Consider the following 20,212-nt stretch of genomic DNA (forward strand, 5'->3'; position numbering starts at 1 on the left):
ACTCTCTAGTCCTTTGCTTCAACAGTGCAGGTTTTGCTACCTTCTTCTGAAAGTGAGGAGAAATTCAGGGAACAAGAAGAGAATTTTGTTATTTGTGGCTCTTGTGATGTGAAATGTGCTGTGTATGTTATGGAGATAAGAGCAATTAATTGAGGTTATTAAAGAACTGTCTGACTCGAAGTGTTCTCCACTTTATATATTTGATAGTATTTTTACCTCATCTGTTTATCCCATATGAGGTGAGGATATTCTACAATTAATAGTGCTAACAGTTTCCATCCTTGTTTATTTGGGCCATGCATGTAGGGATGTGCAGGTGCACGCATACTCATTTATTCCTTGTCAGCTGTCTTTACTCTGGAACTGGATTTGCTGGAGTGGTTAAATAGAAAAATTTAAGTGAGACATAAATATTTTTGACTGTAGCTAAGCTCAGGGTATTACAGGGAAAATTCTACATTAACTGAAGATGAGCTGTATGAAGAGAGATGTTACTGTAGTGATGCATTTTTACTGCCTTTCGTCTGCCTAAATTCAAATTCTGGTTTGGACTCTTGAAATTTTTTATCTTCTCAGATAATACATTGAGATCTTACACATTATGACTGGGGACTTGCCATCTGTTATATATCTCATGATATCAACAATTATTTTGCAGTCTTAACATCAATCTGACATTCTCATGCAGCAATAAAATATGGCATAGCTTTGATGAAACACCCTCCAGAGCCGTCTCTTGTAGCCTTGGGATGTATACTGTGATGAGTCTGGGAAGGGGCAGCTGGGATCAGCAGACCTGTCTGTTGAAAATTGTCCCCAACAAATGTGTTTCATCGCTCAGCTTGGAGCTGCCACCACACGATCGAGTTAGTCAAAAGGACCTGTTCTTTCTTCTTCTCTCCAGTCTCATCCTCCCTGTGTTGTCTGCTTAATGGCCTTTCTAGAAGTCCTCACCCTGATTTACAACCAGTTCCCTTGCCCCCAGAAGTGGCTGGTACACTTTTGGAAGCCACCCTTAACTAGCAGCCCTCAATCCTTACCCTGGCTCACCTACTGAAAGCATTCCCATAACTTTTCGACCTTTCCTTTGCTATTCCTGTGTTGCTGCAGTAGGTTACCCTGGAAGTTTGCGGAAGTGCACGCTGGAGATCTTCAAAACTCAAGCTAGCTGAAGTCACTGCAGTGAGACATATGGTGAGAGTCTCCACCTCAACAGACCTGGGCATTTCAGGTGAAATGGATGGTTTCACGCTCCTGGTTTAGTCTAGTCACTGTGTGGGTTTCAGTTCCGTCTCTATTCACGAAACCTCACGTGGAAGATTGGGCTGAGTGTGTGTTTCTGTGGCCATGGTACTTTGTGCTTTATTTCAGTGTGAATGCATGAACTTCTGTTGTCAGGAGAACGAGAGTTCGGTTTCAGCAGAGGGAAAGCTGTTTTTTTGGGAACTGTGATACTGAATATTGTGGGGCAAAAAATTGTCAGCATTTAAAAAGAACACCTTGCAGAAGCTGGATGCAAGGATGACCGATGACATCCCAAGCCTGCACAGCTCTGGCTCTGTTCTCTGAATAAACAAGTTCCTGTGTCACTGATGGGCTTAGAGGATGATTATGAGCTTCTTCTGCTTCTTCATCATTTTGCATTAACTGTTTAATTCATAGTCCCTAAATTGCATATCCCCCATCACCGAAGGAATTGTTCTGTTTGAGGCAGGTTGGCAGAGCAGTTTCTGTATGACCTTTGTGCTACTGCTGTTGTGTAAATAATCGCAGGTGATTACACTGTCTGTGCAATTCCCTAGCACCGTGGACTTGGAGCTGTGTGGAGACAGCGAACGTGCAAATGAAAACGTTGCATTTGCCCGAAATGCCACATGCAGACTGGCACCATTTGGCTGCACGGTCATGCAGCAAAACTACTCTTCAATTGAAGTGAAATGTAGTGTAAGGCTTGCAAACATGGAGCCTTTAATGCATGCAGTGGAAGGTCTTTGGAATTTTGCAGAAGGTGAGATAAAACTGGTGGATAAAAGGGTGGATTAAAAAATACTACCCTTTCTCATTTTACTAGTGCCAAGCCTGGGGCAGGAGGCAGAGGGCACTTGGCCAATGTGATCAGTTCCTGGCTTATTAGAAAGCAACTTTGCAATGCAAAGATTGGGTCTATTTGCTGCTGTGTTGGCAGCTGTCAAGGACTAACAAGCAGCCTGTAGTTTGGGTGTGGAAGTGAAAGTGTTCTGTTTTCTAAACTAATTTCTCTTGGGATAAATATATTTTGTGAAAAATATTTAGCCTAGGAGGCCTTCAAAGAAGGGAAGCATGGTTGAAGGACTGAAAATTGTAATCTCCACTAGCATCTTTTTAACAAAAGTCAAAAGTTTTGCGTGATTTTCAAGAAACATTTTAAAAGCGGGAAGTTTCTTTGCTGGAAAACTGTATACAGCAAATCAAAGCCTCTTTGCCTCTTAGCCCTGGTGGTGGTGTCCATCTGTGTTCTTCAGAGGACTTGGGTATCAATATTAGCAAGTAATTTGTTCTTAGAAAACTCAGGGGAAAAAAGTGGTTGTTATGAACATAAGTCCCCACTGCATTGGCTGACAGAACATCCTGTTTTTACAGCCTTAGCCTGGCCAAATGCATTTAAAATTGTTGTTTTGCCAGTTGGCCAGGCTTCCCCTCCTTGAGACAATGCCATGTTGCTGCTGAAAAATGCTTTGGAGATCATTTCAGGTTTGCCATGGTCTCTTTTGAGATCCCTGAGTATTAGCATTCGGGGTGTATATAGGAACAGGCTCTCGATTTACTTTGGTTAGGAAGAGCTATTACAGGAGAGGGTATCAAAAGACAAAAAATTGGAAAGCTGGCATGTTAGTGGGGAGAAGCACTTAAAACTTACACTCTTCTTTGCTGCTTAATCTTTTGGATTCTCTTTATTCTGTCTTAAATATATATATATATATATATATCTATGCATTTCATAAATGCTGGCCTCCAGCTTTGGCTGTGCAAGAACTGATGCAACAGAAGAAACAACACAGTCCGCAGTGGCAAAGCAAAACCACTGCAAACCGTACCATTAAATTTGACTTGTTTCTCAGCATGTATTAGCTTTTGAGGGAAGAATGAACCTGTGTCACTTCTGTTGAACAGTGTGTGTGTTATCTGCCATGCAGCTTTGTTTTTCCACCTTTCTTCATGAATTGAATTCCCACATGTTGAATAGATCTGTGAAAACATCAGGTAGCAGAAGACATGAGCAAAGGGAGAATGCAATTTGTTGGTAATACTCTCTGTAATATTTTCATTGAGCAGATAATTCTGTTCTAACTTGTAGCAAACTGTGACTTTCCATCCTTCTTGTGCCTCCACTCATATGTCTCATCCTAGTTAAAAATGAAAAAGAAGATAAACTTACCTTTTTTCCTTTCCTTTTCTTCTTATCATTGCATACACAAAACTTCTGACTGAGTGATTTTGCAGGCTGGAATTTGCTGGTGTACAAAGCTGTCCTTGGAAATTGGTAACTGAGCACTAATGCTGAGGCACTGTGAGCTCCCTGTATGGAAATGTAGTTAATCAACATGCAAAGTGCTTGGAATAACTAGTCCGTATTTGGATAGAAGCAAACTCCCACTCGTGCTGCAGTTGCTGCTTTATACTTCTAGCAGTGCTACCTAGGGACTTCTGGATGCCAGCAAAGAAATTTTGGAAGAGGCTCATGCCCCTTACCAAGGGAATGAGTTAAAACTGTAGGAAACAAGGCTTTTTTTGCAGGTACCAACTTCCACGTTTTACTGGTCAGGTTTTCAGCAGATGACTGGTGGGAATTTGCACTGAAGAAGCTCAAACATTTCATCTCCATTTGCAGGCTCACTTATCTTAAATGGATTTGTCCTTGCCTTAGTATTCTGGCTTCATCTTGTTGAAAACAGAGACTAAAAGAAAGGCAGTAAATCGAACTGCCACAGAAAATCACATATGGAGTCTGAGATGGCTGCTTTAGGTTTCAGGTCTTGCTGTGAGGTGGATTTGAAAAGTTCCCCACCTTTGCTATTTATTCTCACCCTTGTGCTGCCCCAGCAGTGACATGTTTATGGAACTGAAAGTGGTTGACTGAGTGCAAATGAAATTTTTTTGTTCCCCACCCTTTTGTTTTTTCGCCCAGATTATTTTTGATGTGGGTCAAATTGTTGAAGAGACAGAGTGGGGGCAAAATTCAGCAAAAGAAATTGAGAACTCTGCCTTGCCTTGGAAAAAAATTTCTCATTTAAGCATACATGTTCAAAGATCCACCATTTTAAATCCTTGCTGGTGATCTGTAGAACAGAAACGAGGCAGCTTTCCTTGAGCACTGAGGTTAACTTTTCTGAAGTGTCAGTTTGTCTTCAAAGAATGGAGGAGGAATAGAAAATGAGAGCCACAATTGTTGCATGAGTTTTGCATTGTAGACTTCATCTGGAGAAGGGTGGAAAAGGTATCTGATATGGAAATGATTTAAAATGGTATCTGGAGGTGGGAACCCGCCAAGATTGCAAGAACAGGGGAATCTGTAACAGTGTTGTTATTCTTTGTTTCTAGAAAATTCCTCAGCTGTATACATTTGTGACAGCACTAATGAGAAACATGACTGAAATACTCTTCCTATTACTTGTCTGATTATTTTGTCTAGGGCTAGGTTGGAAGTATGGCAAGCTCAACCACAGCCTGGCTGAGTTGCCTGGAGTGATACTCTAAGTCTGGGAACAGCAAGAGAGCCCTGACTTACAGCTTTAACGAATAAACTGGTTTATTGTTTGGTCGGTTGATTATTTTTTTTCATTCAATGATTACAAGAAGTTGATTGCTGTCAACAATTTCATCCTCAAATATCTTTGTTTTCTTGTGTGCATCTGTTCCTTTTTTTTTTTTTTTTTTTTTTTTTTTTTTTTTTTTTTTTTTTTTTTTTTTTTTTTTTTTTTTTTTTTTTTTTTTTTTTGCTTGCTTCGAAAATACTTACTGAGATAGTGTGGTGAAGCATAAATTTCCCTGCATTTCTCTGAAAGGAGATGGTTGGGAGGAGGTCACTGGCAAGTGCTTTTGGTTAAGACATCATTGTCCCATATACTACTTGGGGAAATTACTACTTTGAACATAATTCCAAGAGCAAATCGTCTTCATTTAAAAAGAGATCCTTAGTCTCTTTGTGGACTTACAAAAGATACAAATCAATCCTTTGATTAATAAACCTCTTGAAGCTGTAATTTTGCACAGACCTTGACAAAGAAGGGTTTTTTTCTGTTCTCCTTTCAAATTATCAGTTGCAAAACTGCAGAAAGATAATCAGACATGCAAATCTTCAATATATTTTTAGTTCAACTCACTGATGTATATTCATTAACATGTTAATAAGACAATGAAAGCATAATTTAAATTGCATATGCTTAATTTGGTTAATAAATGCTTGAAATATAGACTCAATTTTAAAAGTAGCCATACTTGATGCCAATTTTTCAGTTAGATTTTCTTTTTTTTTCTTTTCAGTCATGAGGAGGGTATAAAATCTCTTGTTTTATGTACAAAAATAATTTTCTAGTGCTTTTTACCCTGATCCTGCACAACCAAAGGATCTCTATGCTGAGAATCAGTCCTCCTCGTGTGCATTGTCACACTCCTAATGCTGGAATTGTAATAAATTGCATCCGTGGAGACCTAGTGAAGATTATGGCGTTGTAATTTGAGTTCCTAGATTGCATTAGGTGGAGTTAGATAGGCAGATAGACGATGAAAAGAATAAAGTTTCCTCATGTTCAAATATGGCCAAGCTCCACCAGTGCAAATGAGGGACGTGCTTGCCCTGTATTTAATTTGCAGTGGCCTAACTAAATGAAATATTCACAAATTACTGGAATTAGAATAAATTCTCTGTCAGCTTCTGAATCTTGGTTGAGCATGCAAAGCTGCTATAACATCCAGATTTTTTTAAGCCGCTGAAGTGATATTTGAATGCTTACAGGCAATAAACTTTTCAGTCAATTGATTCCATTTCTGTTGAATTGTCCTCAAAAGTGAAGCTCTGCTTTCAGAACTATTAAGAAATTTCATTCCATTTAACCTGTAAATATGCCAGAGGACTTGAGAAAATTAGTTTGATAATTGCTTTTTTTGGGGGGAAGACTTCAGCCTGGAAGGCAGCATCTTAAAAGAACTCAGCATTGAGGAGAGTCTCTAACATATCGAGTTAGAGCCAGTTACACTGGCGTGACTTACTTGCTCTGAAGTAATGAGGTCTGACAGATCATGAGTGCAGTGCATCATGGTCACAACCAATAACCCCTTTCAGAAAATTACATTTCTGCTCTAAGCAGTCATTCTGAGTTATCTGCAGCTAATTTTGAACTGCCTGCTTTTATGGAAATGGAGCACTTGCTTTTCCCAGTAAATATCACCATGATGCTCCGAGACAGCAATGAAGTGCAACTGTCTGGGAGAAAGCTCAAGCCTGATCAAACTTAATTAGACTGGAACCTGTTCCTGCCTACAAATATCTTGATTATACCGTGAGAACAAACACGTCGCTTGACAAAATTGGCTTTTGTGATACGTACTGCTGTGAGAATGTGAAAAGGAGGTGTTGGATTCACATGCTCCTTCTCACTGACGATTCAAGCTGAGCAATCAGTTTGTGTCTGCATCCAGCTGGTCACCCAGAGCTCACCAGAGAGGACATGGAGAAACCCAGGCTATTTGAGGGAACAGTAAAGCTGGTTTGGTTTAGGTGTCTGCTTTGGACTATTGTGTCAAAGAATCTATTTGTAAGGACTCCAAAGAAAAGCAAGCATTACTAGGTCAGCTCTAGGAGCCCAGGGTTTGGTGAGACAGATTCCACCCTCTGTCTAAACTGCATAGTGATTATTGATGGCTTGACAACTGCTCTTCTCAACTGAATGGTACGGATAAAACCTCGTTGCTTTGTTCACTCAGGGCAGAGGAGGCAAAGTGTCTCAGCCTTCATCTTCTGGGAAACAAAAGCAGAAGAGAAATGCAGCACCTGCATTTATATTGTGGGAAGTGTAGTTGAGTGCATGTCATTAAACTGTCAGCCAAAGAAGTGCAGACTGCTGGGTGAGAGACTAGCATTTGCATTAAATCAAAACTCTTGGGGTAAAATTAATGGAAGCTATAAATGAAATTATAAAGAAAACCTCTTTAAATGTGCATTTCTTTTTTAAAGTCAAATGAAGAAAAGCATAGAAAGCAGAATTACTTACAGGTTTAAGCATACCAAATGCTTTGCATGATGGTTAACAGCACAGATAAGCTGTGATCCAAGAGTGCTGAGGGATCATCACGTTCTGGATATGATGTGTGACCAAGCCACTTTGGTTTATAGCTTCCCTCTAAAAGCACACCAAGTCAAGCTTAGTGGATGCTAGGGCAGGAGAAACAGAAGAAAGACAATACCTGAAGCTGAGAGCAAGGATTTGAAAGATGGTGGGCAAATGGATCAGTTTCAAGGGCTTGAAGCTTCTCTCCAGGGAAGGGGGCAGTGAAGGAGAGGCTTGTTTTTCCAGGCACAGAGCCTGGAGATCAAAAAGACTCACTCACCTCTGAAGGAGACTGTTCTTCAGAGCTGCTGGAGGAGAGCTTAGTTTGAGGTACTTTTGTGTTAGATGGTGCTGTCACATCCCAGTGACCTTTGGGTTTCCTGGGGGATGTTGGCTTTGTGCAGAAGCTACCTGGTAAAAAAACTTAGCAGGTCTTTATCTTTCATTCTAAACCATCAACTTTTCCTCTGTTTCTTTCAAAGAGCATTGGCTGTTGCTTTTCTCGGGCATTGCTCCTTGGAAGAGGATCTTTGGAAGGGGCTGTCAGAGGTGTGATGCTGCAGTGCAAGCCTGCAATACAGCCTCCTTCCTTCTGCCCCTTTTTGCACATCTCTTGCACCCACTGTTTGCACGAGAGCTTGTACAGCTCTCTACAAACTCTTCTGGGTCTTAGGAGAGAGATTTCAGCTCGTGCTTTTCTCTCAGGGCAGCATGCAGAGCTCCTGGCCAGAGGGCTGAGGATGGCAAGTACTTTTTTGTGCAGACGGGGTGTGTGAGATTTGCTATCAGCCAGGAGCTTGCCCATGACTTGAAACGCTTGTTGTGCTCTGGGTCAGCCTGGCTCATGATCTCCCATCCCAAGAAGTGACAGCAGTGTCCAGCAACTCGCTCGGAGGACAGAGCTTTCTCCTTCAGGCAGGGAGCTGTCACCCTTTGCTGTCTCACCGCCTTCCCCCTTTGGCACCATTCCCTGCCTGAGCACGGCTCCTCTGTGCCCTCCTTTCTTCTGTGCCCTCTGCTTGGCTCTGGTTGTGTGTTTGTTTTCTCTCCCACACTGCCTCTATTTCATTCACTGCCCAGAATAATAAGGGGTTTGTTGAAAGGGTGCTGTTAAGTAATTTGTCTTCTTCATTCATTCTCTCTTTATTTAACGTTTGTTTTCAGTGTGCATTGAATACAAAATTATTAATTCCACCATGGTTTATTTTAATAGTAGTTACTGTTTTGGAGGCTCCTATAGAACCCCTATTACTGCCATAAAAAAAACTTACAAGTAAACACTTATAATCAGTTATGATGCTATTATAATTCCCATTTCCGGGATACAGTCTGAAAGCAGAGAATTAAAACACAAGGATTTCCACTAATTCTCATGCACAGTTGGAAAAACCCTCAGCCCAAGTTCCTAGAATGGGTGTCGCCACTGTACACCTCTCTGACTGTGCACCCACAGCGGTGACAGACATCACTCCTTCTGCAAACCAGACCCCAGGTGCCTCAGACTAAGCCCGAAAAAAAACCAGGCAGCGCACAGTGAGTGGTCACCTGGAAAAATCAACCTCCTGTGTGCACACAAGAAGGTTTACCTGTGTGCAGATAAGTTTATTTAATGGTTCCATGCACTATAAAAGCAGAAAACTCATCCATAAACTGCTGGAGAAAATATCAGTGGGATTTCTCCAGCCAAAGAAAACCTTAGGGGGACGTGTATTGGAGCAGATTATTAACAACTCCCCATCCAAAATCTGGGAAATGGCTTTTAAGTGTTTTTCATTCCTTTCCCCGTTGTTAGAACTTGAGTCAAATGCTGCCTTTTATCTGAAGTGGTTTCCCCAGGGACTCGTACTCCATGCCAGTCTATGTATTATCCAGCCTCATCCTTTCCTTAACGTCTAGCGTTTACCAGATTTTCAGTTGTGAAGCAATAGTATTTTATACCTAGTGAAATGTAATGATTTGGTTGTATTGTGTGCACTCTTATCAGTAAGGTAAATCTCAGGCTTCTCTAAAGGGGTAGGCAATCATGCAGAAAAATTTAATTTATGCTGGTTTAGTAGGATAGATGTAATATACCTGTGATTTTGGAAACCAGAGCCTGCCCAGCTGCCACTGAAGTGCACCCTGGGTGGGTACTTTCTTTTTTTTTCTTGAAGAAAGTGAGTATTTTGTAAGACTGGAAAGCTGGGCAGGAAAGACATTATAGTGCAATGAGCACTGGCCTGTGTTTGGCCACGGAAGAGCCTGTCATCTCTGACAGAGGAGACAGGTTGTTTTCTTTGGAACATCTGTTGAGGACGTGGCAAGCTGAGATGGGGGATTTGCTTTTGAGATACTGCTTTTCTAACTGATAGGCCATCTCTTGAAGATTGCCTGGGTGTCAATTATGATGATTTTACTGGTAGACAGGGGACTATTTCCAGGGTAGGTGCTGCATCAGGGACTGCTCGAGAACAGTCAGTAGGAGTAGGAGAGTCCAACAGAGATGTCCGAGTCCTGGTGCAGGCTTGGAGTCCAGCAGGTCCTGAGGTACAGATCACCTCTGGGCAGCAGCAGTATATGCCTTGCTGATTTGAGTCTTGCTATTTGTCCCTTGCCTTTCTCTGCTGGTTCTGTTTCATTTCTTCTGCCTCTCCTCTTTTCCCTTCTGTCCCCGTGCCCTCAAGGTGCTGTTCTGCCTCTTTTCTCCATCTTTTTGTTCCCTTGACTTCCTCCTCATTCTCCAGCTCAGTTCCTTGCTTTGCTTCAGCAGACCTGCTGAGTGTTTTTTGTCTTTATTGGAGTTGTGCAACACAGCAAAGGACCACAAACTGTCCCAGGTCAAAGCTGCCCATGACCACATGAAGGTATGGAGGCTGTCCTAGGGAAGTTTCAGGTTTACAACGTGTCTCCATGTGCTGTTGCTTTATGTTATTTGTATTGACACCAGTGCTGTGTTATGGAAACAGCATGTTGTTCTTTCTCTGTGGCACAGCTTATTTTTCTGGGAAACTGTGGATAGATTGTGTTCTTAGTGTTGTGTGTGGTCAGGTGGGTTTTTTTCTTCGAAGCATTGTATGAAATCTTCACTTGAAACCATATGTGAAACTCCTTGCCTGTACTGCTTCGGCGGATTTAGTGAACTGCAATATAAAAGCAGGGCTTTAAAAACAAGGATGGAATATAGAGGAAATACTTGGCACCTGCATCTTCTAATATGTTTGAAATAATGAGTTTTACGTAGCTAAGCTGTTTAAATTTTAAATTCTGATTTTTAAATTTTAAGCTGTTTAAATTTTGTTCATGATGATGATTATACTGAGAAATCAGCTTTGCTAGTTGAGGTACACCTGAACACAGCCGAGGCTTATTACCCTGGAGACTTGATTAGAATTGAGCAGAGGACACCTGAAAAGTGAACTTATTTGCATTTTAAGTGAGCTGTGGTTGCAGTGGAAATGTGCAACCCTCTGTCAGTTAAAATTGTACATCAGTCTGTGCCAATGGTATGGCACACTGGTGACGTGACACGGGGCTCCAGGGTGCACAAGAACAATGCTACTTCTTTCTGATGTTTTTTCCCCTTTGGACTAGTGAATCATATGGCCATCTCAGCTTCAAGCAGGATGCTGTCAAAGGGGCTTAATAGATTTACCGAGGGAATCAATTGTGCACACACTGGATGAAGTCTTCAGATGCCTCATTAAATATCAGCAAATCAAAGGGCCATTATCTCTTCTCCTCTCCCCCTCCCTGTACTTTATCTGTTTGTAGCCTGCACTGAAGTCTTCTTCTTTAGATCCTTACTTTTGAGTTGGCCTTACTTGAAAAAAAAATGCTGAGAACTGAAGATGGACATACATGAACAAATGGGTCCATTTACTTAGAGAAGACCAGCTCTGTATGTTGCATATCGAAATAATTTATTTTTTTTTCCTTTCCTCAGTGGTAAACATGCTTCACACTACGAGCATCGTTCATGCAAAGGACAGCATCCTTTTGACACTCAATGACGATTTTGATGGAGGGAGGGGTTGGGTCACCATGGAAGGAACATGACGTTTTGTGCTGACAACAAACACATTCAAGTCTCTTACGCTTGAAATTATGAAGATGCCTTTTTGTCCATAGTTTCTCACTCCTCTGTTACAAACACACCATCTTTCAGGCTTGTGTTTAGCCTTAGAACTTGGCTGGTACTAACTCGAGACAAATCAGGTGAAAAGCAGTGAGTCAGATGTTGAGGAAAAGATGTGGCTTTTTTTTTATCGGAGCAAAGTGCTTTACATGGACAGCCTGTATTTCTGAATAAGCAGGAGGACATTTTCATATCCTTCCAGGGTATTTTTGGGTGTTAAAGTAATAGCATAAGAACCTAAACAGAAAAAAAATATGTTTTATGGTTATGGGTGTGTTACATCACTACGAAGTTGCCTTAATGGCACTATAAGTGCTGTGCTGTGCTCATGGGCCAAAAAAGTCATGCTTTACAAAGCTAATAGCCATATCTCCGTACCCCTACTAAATTCTGAATATATTTGTTTTCATGTGCAGCCCTCCACTTGCACAAACAACTGGGTAAAGCAAGCTATTCTGTCCTTTTTCTGCTTTTCATTTTATCTCCTCTTCCTTCTTACCTCTGAAATTTTCACTCTGGTTTGAGTCATTGGAATGTGTTGGGTACTCATGTAGCTCACCCCCTCACATACATACATGCCCATGGACTTTTTTTGGAAACTTGTGTTCAAATTCACAAAACTGTGTGTGGGTGTGCCAGGAGCAAATTATCAATTACTGACGCCCAGAGAAATTTCCAGAGTGGAGGAGGCCCTGGAGATAGATACCCAGAGAGTATTCCTTCAGAGGTTCCTGCAAGGACAGAAGCCTGGTTATTTCAATGGCCTGTAGTGAATGGGGTGACATCAGTCTGGCCACTGGTCACTAGTGGGGTTCCAGAGGGCTCCATCTTAGACCCTGTGCTCTTCATCGTCTTCATAAATGCCTTGGACACAGGACTGGAAAGGATACTCAGTAATTTTGTCACTGGTACTGAACTGGGAGGAGCTCTCTCCCTTCAAGGCAGAGAAGCCCTGAGGAGAGACCTTGACAAAGGGCTGGGCAATCACCAACTGTGTGAAGTTCAACAAAGACAAGTGCTCGATTCTGCACCTGTGGTGGGGCAATCCTGGGGAGCAACTGCAGGAAGGGACCTGGAGGTCCTGATCGATGGCAAGTTGAACATGAGTCAGCAGTGCCCTGGCAGCCCAGAGGGACAACCATGTCAGGCAAAGCATCACCAGGTGGTCAAAGGAGGGGATTGTCCCGCTCTGGTCTGCACTGGGGCGGCCTCACCTTGAATATTGTGGGAGTTTGGGGCACCGCAATGTAAGAAACATATTAAGCTATTAGATCTAGAGTGTCTAAAGAAGGGCAGCAAAGATGATGAAGAACCTTGAGGAGAGGCCATATGAGGAGTGGCTCAGGGTGCTTGGTGACTGACGGGAGACCTCATTGCAGTTACCACTTCCTTGTGAGGGGCAGAGGAGGGACAGGCACTGATCTCTTCTCTGTGGCAATCAGTGACAGGACCCAAGGGAATGGCCTGAAGTTGTGGCAGGGGAGATTTAGGTTGGATATTAGGAAGAGGTTCTTCATCCAGAGGGTGGTTGGGTGCTGGAACAACCTCCCCAGGAAGTGGATGCAGCACCATGTGTGAGTTCAAGAGGCATTTGTGCAACACTCTCAGGCACAGGGTGTGACTCTTGGGGCTGTACTGTGCAGGGCCAGGAGTTGCACTTTGATGATCCTTGTCCCTTCCAAATCAGAATACTCTGTGATAATGGAAATCCAGTAGGCACTAGAAAGAAATGCAGAGGGCTGCTTTACTTGTGTTGATACCAATGCTATCTGTGTTCCCCTTGGTTTATTTCTATCTTATTAAACATGTCACATTTGGGTAATCATTCTGATGTGTCCCAGCACAGGAATGGGATACAGACAGTTGTTTCCATGTTAGGGATGTAGAGAGGGGCAATGCAGAGCTTATAATTTGCAAGTTAATTGCAGAATCACTGTTCTCATTAAATATTTGCCATAGCAGCTTTTTCCCGTTCACAGCTCTTTTTGTTTGTCTCTCTCCTCACAGGAATGCAGGAAAATGGAAACACTTCTTTTGCGATTATTTTATTATACTTCTTTCTGAAGTATTTCCTGGATTTTTTAGGTAGAATGACATCACAGAAAGGGTGATTAAACATTGGAGGGGGCTGCCCAGTGAGGTGGTGAAGTCACTGTCACTGGAGGTCTTTAAGGAAGGACTGGAGGTGGTATTTAGTGCCATGGTCTAGTTGACATGGTGATAGGTTGAACTCGGGGATCTCAGAGGTCTTTTCCAACCTAATTGATTCTGTGATTTTATGGGTTAATCCCATATGTCATGTTTATGAAGGACAAGTCCCAATCTTAACCTTACAAAGATGCTTTTTTTTGTACTGTATTTGTGTATCTTCAAAGGTTTTAATTCTCCTCTAGCATTTAATTTATAGGAATTCCTAGATTAAGGAAATGTTTTAAGGGGAGGGATTACATGCTGCTTTCAAAGGACTGAATTGTTTGTTAGTGTGAGATGCATCACCCTGGGGTTGTTTCATCCCTGGGGACTCTGAACACAATCATCATCACATCTTTTCTTTGTGCGCTTTTCCACCTAAGGAAATCAGAATCTGAAAGGGAGCCTTGGAGCTTGTCTTGTTTGAAAAGCCTCCAGATTTCTGGCTTGCTGTCTCTGTCATCTTTGTGACAACATTGCAGTCAGGTACCATGGTGATCTTAAACACTGTCACACTGCCTGCATGTACTTCTCAAGTAATTTGTGTAAGGTTTTTTTACAGCTTTGATTCAAAGATGCTGAAACAAGAGGCATATCTAATCCCCACTACAATGTCAATGCCATTTACCTGAGAAGAAACTAATTTTTAATGATTTGCTCAGTGCTTTTCAGTGCCTTATTCCTTTATACTTCTTTCGCTTCAGGAGAACAGTTTCTGACATGGGAATCTGCCTGTGTAAAAGTGCTGTTCACTGAAATACAAATGGATCTCTACTTCTAGACATGTTTCGAATGAACACTGGTAATGAACTCTTTTGTACTTCTACTTGGAAGGTAGAAATACAAAATGATACAATATTCTCCTAATTTCCCTGGCCTTTAACTTATTCAGGAAGCAACTCTTGACAGAATTGTGTTTAGACATCCCTTGTGACACCAAGGGTATGTAATTTCCCCTCCCTGTTTGGCAAAGCCTCCTGTGATTCCAGAATCATATTGGAGTCCCAGGTACAATAGTATCTTGCTCCTTAAGGGTATGAGAGTGGTTAGTACCATGACTAAGCTAATATTATCCTGAAAAAAATTGCCACGTGGGTTAAGATTGCAGTCGTGCATCATGCTCGAGCAGGTACAACAAACTGCCAAGCTGAAAGACAGCTTTTAGTCCCCTGTGCCCTTCCCTGCTCCTTTCCTCTCGCAGAAGGGGAGCCTGCTTTACTGGGTTGATTTGTGGCCAAATTAGTGGACAGAACTAGAGAGGACTCCAGTGGTTGGTAGCACTGACATAGGGGAGTTTTCTATGAAGGGGGTGGCTCCTTGTGTAACTGGTGGAGGCTCTGCTGGAAACCTGCAGTAAGAGGTGGTGCTGGCAGTGGGCGTGATGGTCGTGGTTCTGAAGGGTTTGTCCTGCCTCTGACCCAGGGATGTTGGAATTACTAGTTCTTCGTAACCTTTTTTTGTTTTCAGCAATCTCAATAAGCTAAAGCTTTCTTCTGAGGGGCTGGTAAATTTGATAAAGTCAACAAACAAGTTAATGAGAACTTAAACTGTAAGCATATCATAATTCTTTCTTTTTTTTTTTTTTTTCTCCTATTTCTCATAAGGACCAAGTGACCAGAAGCACTAAAACCTAACTTACTGTGTACTGGGAAACTGTGGCAGAGGGTGGAAATAAATCTTTGAGGGGGATAGCTTTCTTCTGGGAGAACTCTTACAAATATAAACATTGAAACACAGAAAATAGGGCTCTGTTATATCTAAGTAACTTGTTGTGTTCACTTGTCAAAGGCTAATTTTCAACGTCTAAAGTAAAAGGGGCTTCTACTGATTTTTGGGAGGGATGTTTCTTTCTGATTTCAGGATCTGAGATTCAAAATAGTTTCCTTTTTATTCCTACTTCAAAAAGAAAGCCACAGGCTTGTTGCCATGGGCTTGAGGAAGATAAATCTATAGAATTTCACAGAAGGAGCTCTGTTTTGCGGTGGACTTACAAGCTGCTTAGAAGAGTGAAACTAAGTGATATTGGCAATAATTAGATTTATAAATTCAGAGTGAGAGATGGAGATATATAGTTTTAAAAAAAAATCAATTGCTAGGAATATATGGAGCTGACTGAATAGAGAATCATGTGAAAGATACAGTGGGTCATCAGCTAAAACACTTTTCCAGCAGAAAAAAATCCACTAATTCTTAGTGGAAGTAAACATTTGATCCTACTGTTTCTCTATCCTGTGTCCGTGCCTGAGTCTCAGGTTCACAGGCTCTTCCCTGGGCTCATCCATGCAACGCCTGCCTAGGGTCAGGCTTCCTGGGGCAAATCCCTTGGGGTTTTTTGTTTGTTCACCTAAAGCTCCATCTCTGAGGCTGTCCTTGTTCTTTGTAAAGGAGTCTAGAGACAGAGATAAGGCTCTGGGTGATGAATTATGGGTCTGTCGTACTAATGGCTTGTGTTTCACTGAGGATGTAACTGAAAGGTGGCAGTGTCAGTGCTTGAAAGAGATGTTGTTACAGCAGGGATTTTGAAAATATTGCAGAGGTTCGTTTGCTTTTGTGAAGACTTGAATTCCAGCTTTCCTGTGTGATGCCCATCTTCCATCATTACCCTGGCTGCCTGTTTTCCTGTTATGCAAGGGCTTGGGATAATGTCAGAAAATGTGAATTGCTGTGAAATGAGTAGAATTGCTTAGGGTTTAGTTTGTTCCCCCTCCCATCAGCAGCTGAAGGAGAGGATTTGTTTTCCAAGCACAGTGCCAGAACACCAGTGAAATTTCTGATGGATGGTGTTCTCCTGAGACATGGCAGTCCTTCGTTCTTCCTCAGCTTGGCTGGACCCATAGCATCCTTCATCTGCAAGCAGGGTGTGTTTTTCCCTCTGTCCTATGGATCTTGGTAGACTTACACACCTTTTGGCTATTCCTTCAAGTTTGTTGAGACTGGGAATCATGTTCATGGAGCTTGTATACAAGGGTGCCAGAGGTAACCTTGGGAAAGATCTTTTTACTTAGGAGGATACAAGATTAATGTGACCCAACGAGCAGTCTGAATAAAAAGAGTGAAGAAAACAACAACAAACCAAAAAATTCAAACAGCTGCTCTCAAGAAGTACAAGGGAAGGTGTTAAATCTGGGAAGATTTTTCCCCTACCTAATATTTGGCCATCAGAATTGCTTCTGAATGGTGTGTGTTGAGTCTCATCTCTGTAGGTTCCTTGTGTAGTCAGTGGAGAGAGAGGCTTCTCCAGGGAGTGACTCAGGGTCCATTCAGAGGGCAAGTCTAGCCTGACAAAGACTCCTTCAAGCACTGTAGGTACCTGGACTTGATGTGAATACTCCTCGGTGTGGTTTGTTGCACAAATGTTTGTGAAAGGCTGCTGGTTGTTCAGCTAGCACCTCAAAAAACCACCTTCCAAGTTCCACTGATGCAGTAGAAAAAAGTTTGCTTGTGATACTAATATATATGTTTACTGTCCATCCTCAGAGAGGATGACTGTTCATCTTTTCCTGTCCTGCCCCTTCTCAGTCTTGTCTCCCTCCAGAATCACACACTGATTCTTTGAGTGGCAGCATTTCCCTACCTCTTTTGGTAGGTCACACTATTTAGTCTTTTTGTTGCCAGTGATAAAAAGGAGGGTGAGAAGAAAGGGGGTGCTGTGAAAGGGATTTTTACTGAGGTATTTGTCTCATGTTAACTCAGTGACATTGTAATAGCTATGCCTGTAACATTATCCTTAAATAAAAGCTCAGAGTTTGCTGATTGTTCCCTTCCAGTGCTGGAGGGGTGTCCTCTTTCGTCCTGTGGAAAGCCCTCTTACTTTGTATTTTACACTCTCACTTCTCGGTTTTTAATACAAGATGGAAATTCAAGAGGAGTGCAGTTTTTTGGTGAAGGTTGAGCATTGATAGAAGTTGTAATACAAATAATGGAAAAATATTTCTATGTTAATTAAAAAAGAGGGAGTTTGTTCTGCTGAGGCTCTAAATGAAACAAAATCTTCATCCACCAATTGATCAGCTGTCACCAACAGAAATATTTCTCTGTGACTCTGAGAAATTTTCTAGATTTGCAACCAAAGATGTGAACACTTCTGCAAAAACAATTAAATCTCTTTAATTCTGCTTTCCTTTTCCTATCTTTCTTTCGTCTGAGACTGTTTTGCCTCTATTAATCTCAAGCAAGTACATCTTTCCATCTTAAAAGTATGGAATAATTTAAATTTATTGTCATATCAGTATTTTCACAGTGAATACCAGTTATAGCAAGAAAGATTAGTAGGATTAGTAAAATTACTTAAACATTCTGTATTATAAAACTGTAGGAAACTGTGATGTATCACATTGCTGAGTGTGTTGTGCCTGGAGCAGGAGGGACTGGATTTGACAGCATGGCCATGAAGACAGACTTAAATCCAATTTGTTTTATCTTTTCATTGAAAGATGTCAATGTATTCTGAAAAAATCAACCATTTATTCAACATTGAAACATGATCTACAATGGCAACATGAATTCCTTTCCATCTGAGCAGAAAGCAGCTAGCACTGTCTATGGAGTTTTTTCATCGAGGGTATATCACAGGAACCCTTGCTGACCTCCCTGTGTCCTGAACTTCTAGTTTGACTTATTGTGCTTTACCTGTTTATCCTTTGCACTCCTTGGGTAAGGGAATTTCATGCCAGGGAGCAGCCTTGCTGATACTCAGAATTCAGAAACTTCGTGAAAAAAATGTACAAGTATGTAGGACAGAGAGGGAAATTATAGTTAAGATTTTATTGGTAATTTTTTTGTTGTTATCACTTTACAGAAATATATTTTGTATTTGTTACCCAGTAAAAGTGTTGAATGCCTTTATTCTTAGGAGGCTCGTAAATATATTTGTAAATATTTATCTTTGAAATTACATAGTCAGCTAATTCATGGCTAAGGGAAAATCTGTATTTCACTGTCAGGCTTTCAGTGGAAGAAGCTGTCTGGTCAAATCCCCTAGTGCAGATGATACCAATTTAAAAAGGCTTTTCGACTTCTCCCATGCTGATGTTCTCCACAGTGCTGTCATACTCTGCACGTATTGCCATGGTCCAAAAAAAAAAAAAAAAAGAAAGAACAGAAGGTGTTGAAGTGATGGGCTGTAGCCGTGTGGTGCAGCCTGGCAAGGATGAGCCAAGTGTTTGGCTTTGGGACAGGAGACCTGCAGCCCACAGGGCCCGAATTTTAAAGCTCTGTTTTTGTTTCTGTTCTTCCCAGCATGCTGAAAACCTTGGTTTTTTTAGTGTTTCTGGAGAACAACCAAAAAGTAAGGTTAAAATTCTCTCAGGACAAGTCCATTGTATCTGACCTGGGGGGGAAAAAAAAAAAGTCTTTTTAAATGAAAATTAAAGAAAACCAATAAACAGTGATGGAGACAAGGCTATTTCTGTCATGCTATTCTGTCTTCTGTCCCCTGTGCACTCATTTATCATAGCATTTGTGCTTGCATAAGGTGAGTTTAACACCAGGCTTAACCCATTTCTAAGTTATCTCAACAAAGTGATTTCCAGAAGTGTGTAACCCTTTTGCCTCATGTTGTGGCAGTTGGTGGTCAGAGGAGTCTCTTTCTAGCAGGGAAAGAGACGTTTTCTTACAAAATTCAGCTTCTTTCATGTTACCTTGCTTAGTGCCTGGTGAGAGAAGCACAGTGAGGGAGACGAAGAGGAAGCAACACAGCATCTCCTTTATTTTCACTGCTTAAATTTAGTACCTTTTGGCTTTTCCACATGAAAAACACAATGGCTAAAACTTTAGTTTGCCTTAGGCTTTATTTATTCAGATCTGTTTGGCGTATTCGCATGGGAAGGATCAAGTCTTCCGTTGTTTTCTGGGCCCTGAATTGCAGCCCTTGTTATAGGGTCTGATTATAAAGTCACATCTCCCAAGAAAGACGTTTTTGTCTGGTGAAGTGCCGATGGCCAAGTCCTGGCAAGCAGCACTGTCTGGCCAGCTGGGCAGCACTTGGATTTTCAAGGCTTTGCCTGCTGGACTGTGATGGTATCTGATGGGGGACATTAACTATCAAGATGCTCATGCTTGTCATGATTTACAACTGGGTCATTTAAAAAGGTTTGGGGGCAGGGCACGTTTTCCTAGGGAGAAGGTCTTGTTTTTTCCAAAGTGTTGTCCCCCTCAGTGTCACACCAGAGCTTTAACAGCTGTCATGGTAGCCACCCGTGACACATCTCTATGTCAGAACACCATGTGGTTCCTCAACCACAGTGTATCCAGGTCACCTGAAGACCTTTAGGACCTTCTTGTGACCTGAAGTCATGCTCAGAGTATGAACCAGCCCAGCCTGTTAACCCAGCATCAGGGCCCCAGGCAGGTTCCCTGCTTTCACCTCTGAGGGTGGAAGTCTTACATCTCCTGCTGTTCAAATAAACGTAATTAGTTTGGACTTTGTTTTCTGGACAAAACACATTAATTGTGTGGTGAGGCTTTTATTTGCAATAACGTGTTTGCTTTTCCCTCACGAAGTTATTTTTGCACCAACACAGTCCTTTTGTTTACTGGGGAGACACAGCGTGTTGCTGTCTGCTCAGCTTACCTCGGCCTCAGCAGCAGATCTTGCCTCTTTATT

At 41.7% G+C, this 20,212-nt stretch overlaps 1 protein-coding gene across 3 annotated transcripts in view; it reads left to right on the forward strand.

The window, feature by feature from the left end:
• The window catches only part of COMMD1 (copper metabolism domain containing 1), a 67,241-nt gene that overhangs the window by 23,797 nt on the left and 23,232 nt on the right, over positions 1-20,212 (forward strand). Inside the window, exon 3 of one of the 3 annotated variants that reach the window (XM_027902573.1) lies at positions 6,160-6,210. The exons of the other annotated variants lie outside the window; for them this stretch is intronic. Within the exon in view, the coding sequence (XP_027758374.1) occupies positions 6,160-6,195 (36 nt within the window). The 3' untranslated portion in view covers positions 6,196-6,210. Of the gene's footprint in view, positions 1-6,159; positions 6,211-20,212 lie in introns of those variants that run through there. 3 annotated transcript variants of the gene reach the window in all.

Source organism: Empidonax traillii, unplaced genomic scaffold (genome assembly GCF_003031625.1).
Source record: "Empidonax traillii isolate 1590-97213 ecotype Southwest subspecies unplaced genomic scaffold, ASM303162v1 scaffold889:size374758, whole genome shotgun sequence".
NCBI lineage: Eukaryota > Metazoa > Chordata > Aves > Passeriformes > Tyrannidae > Empidonax > Empidonax traillii.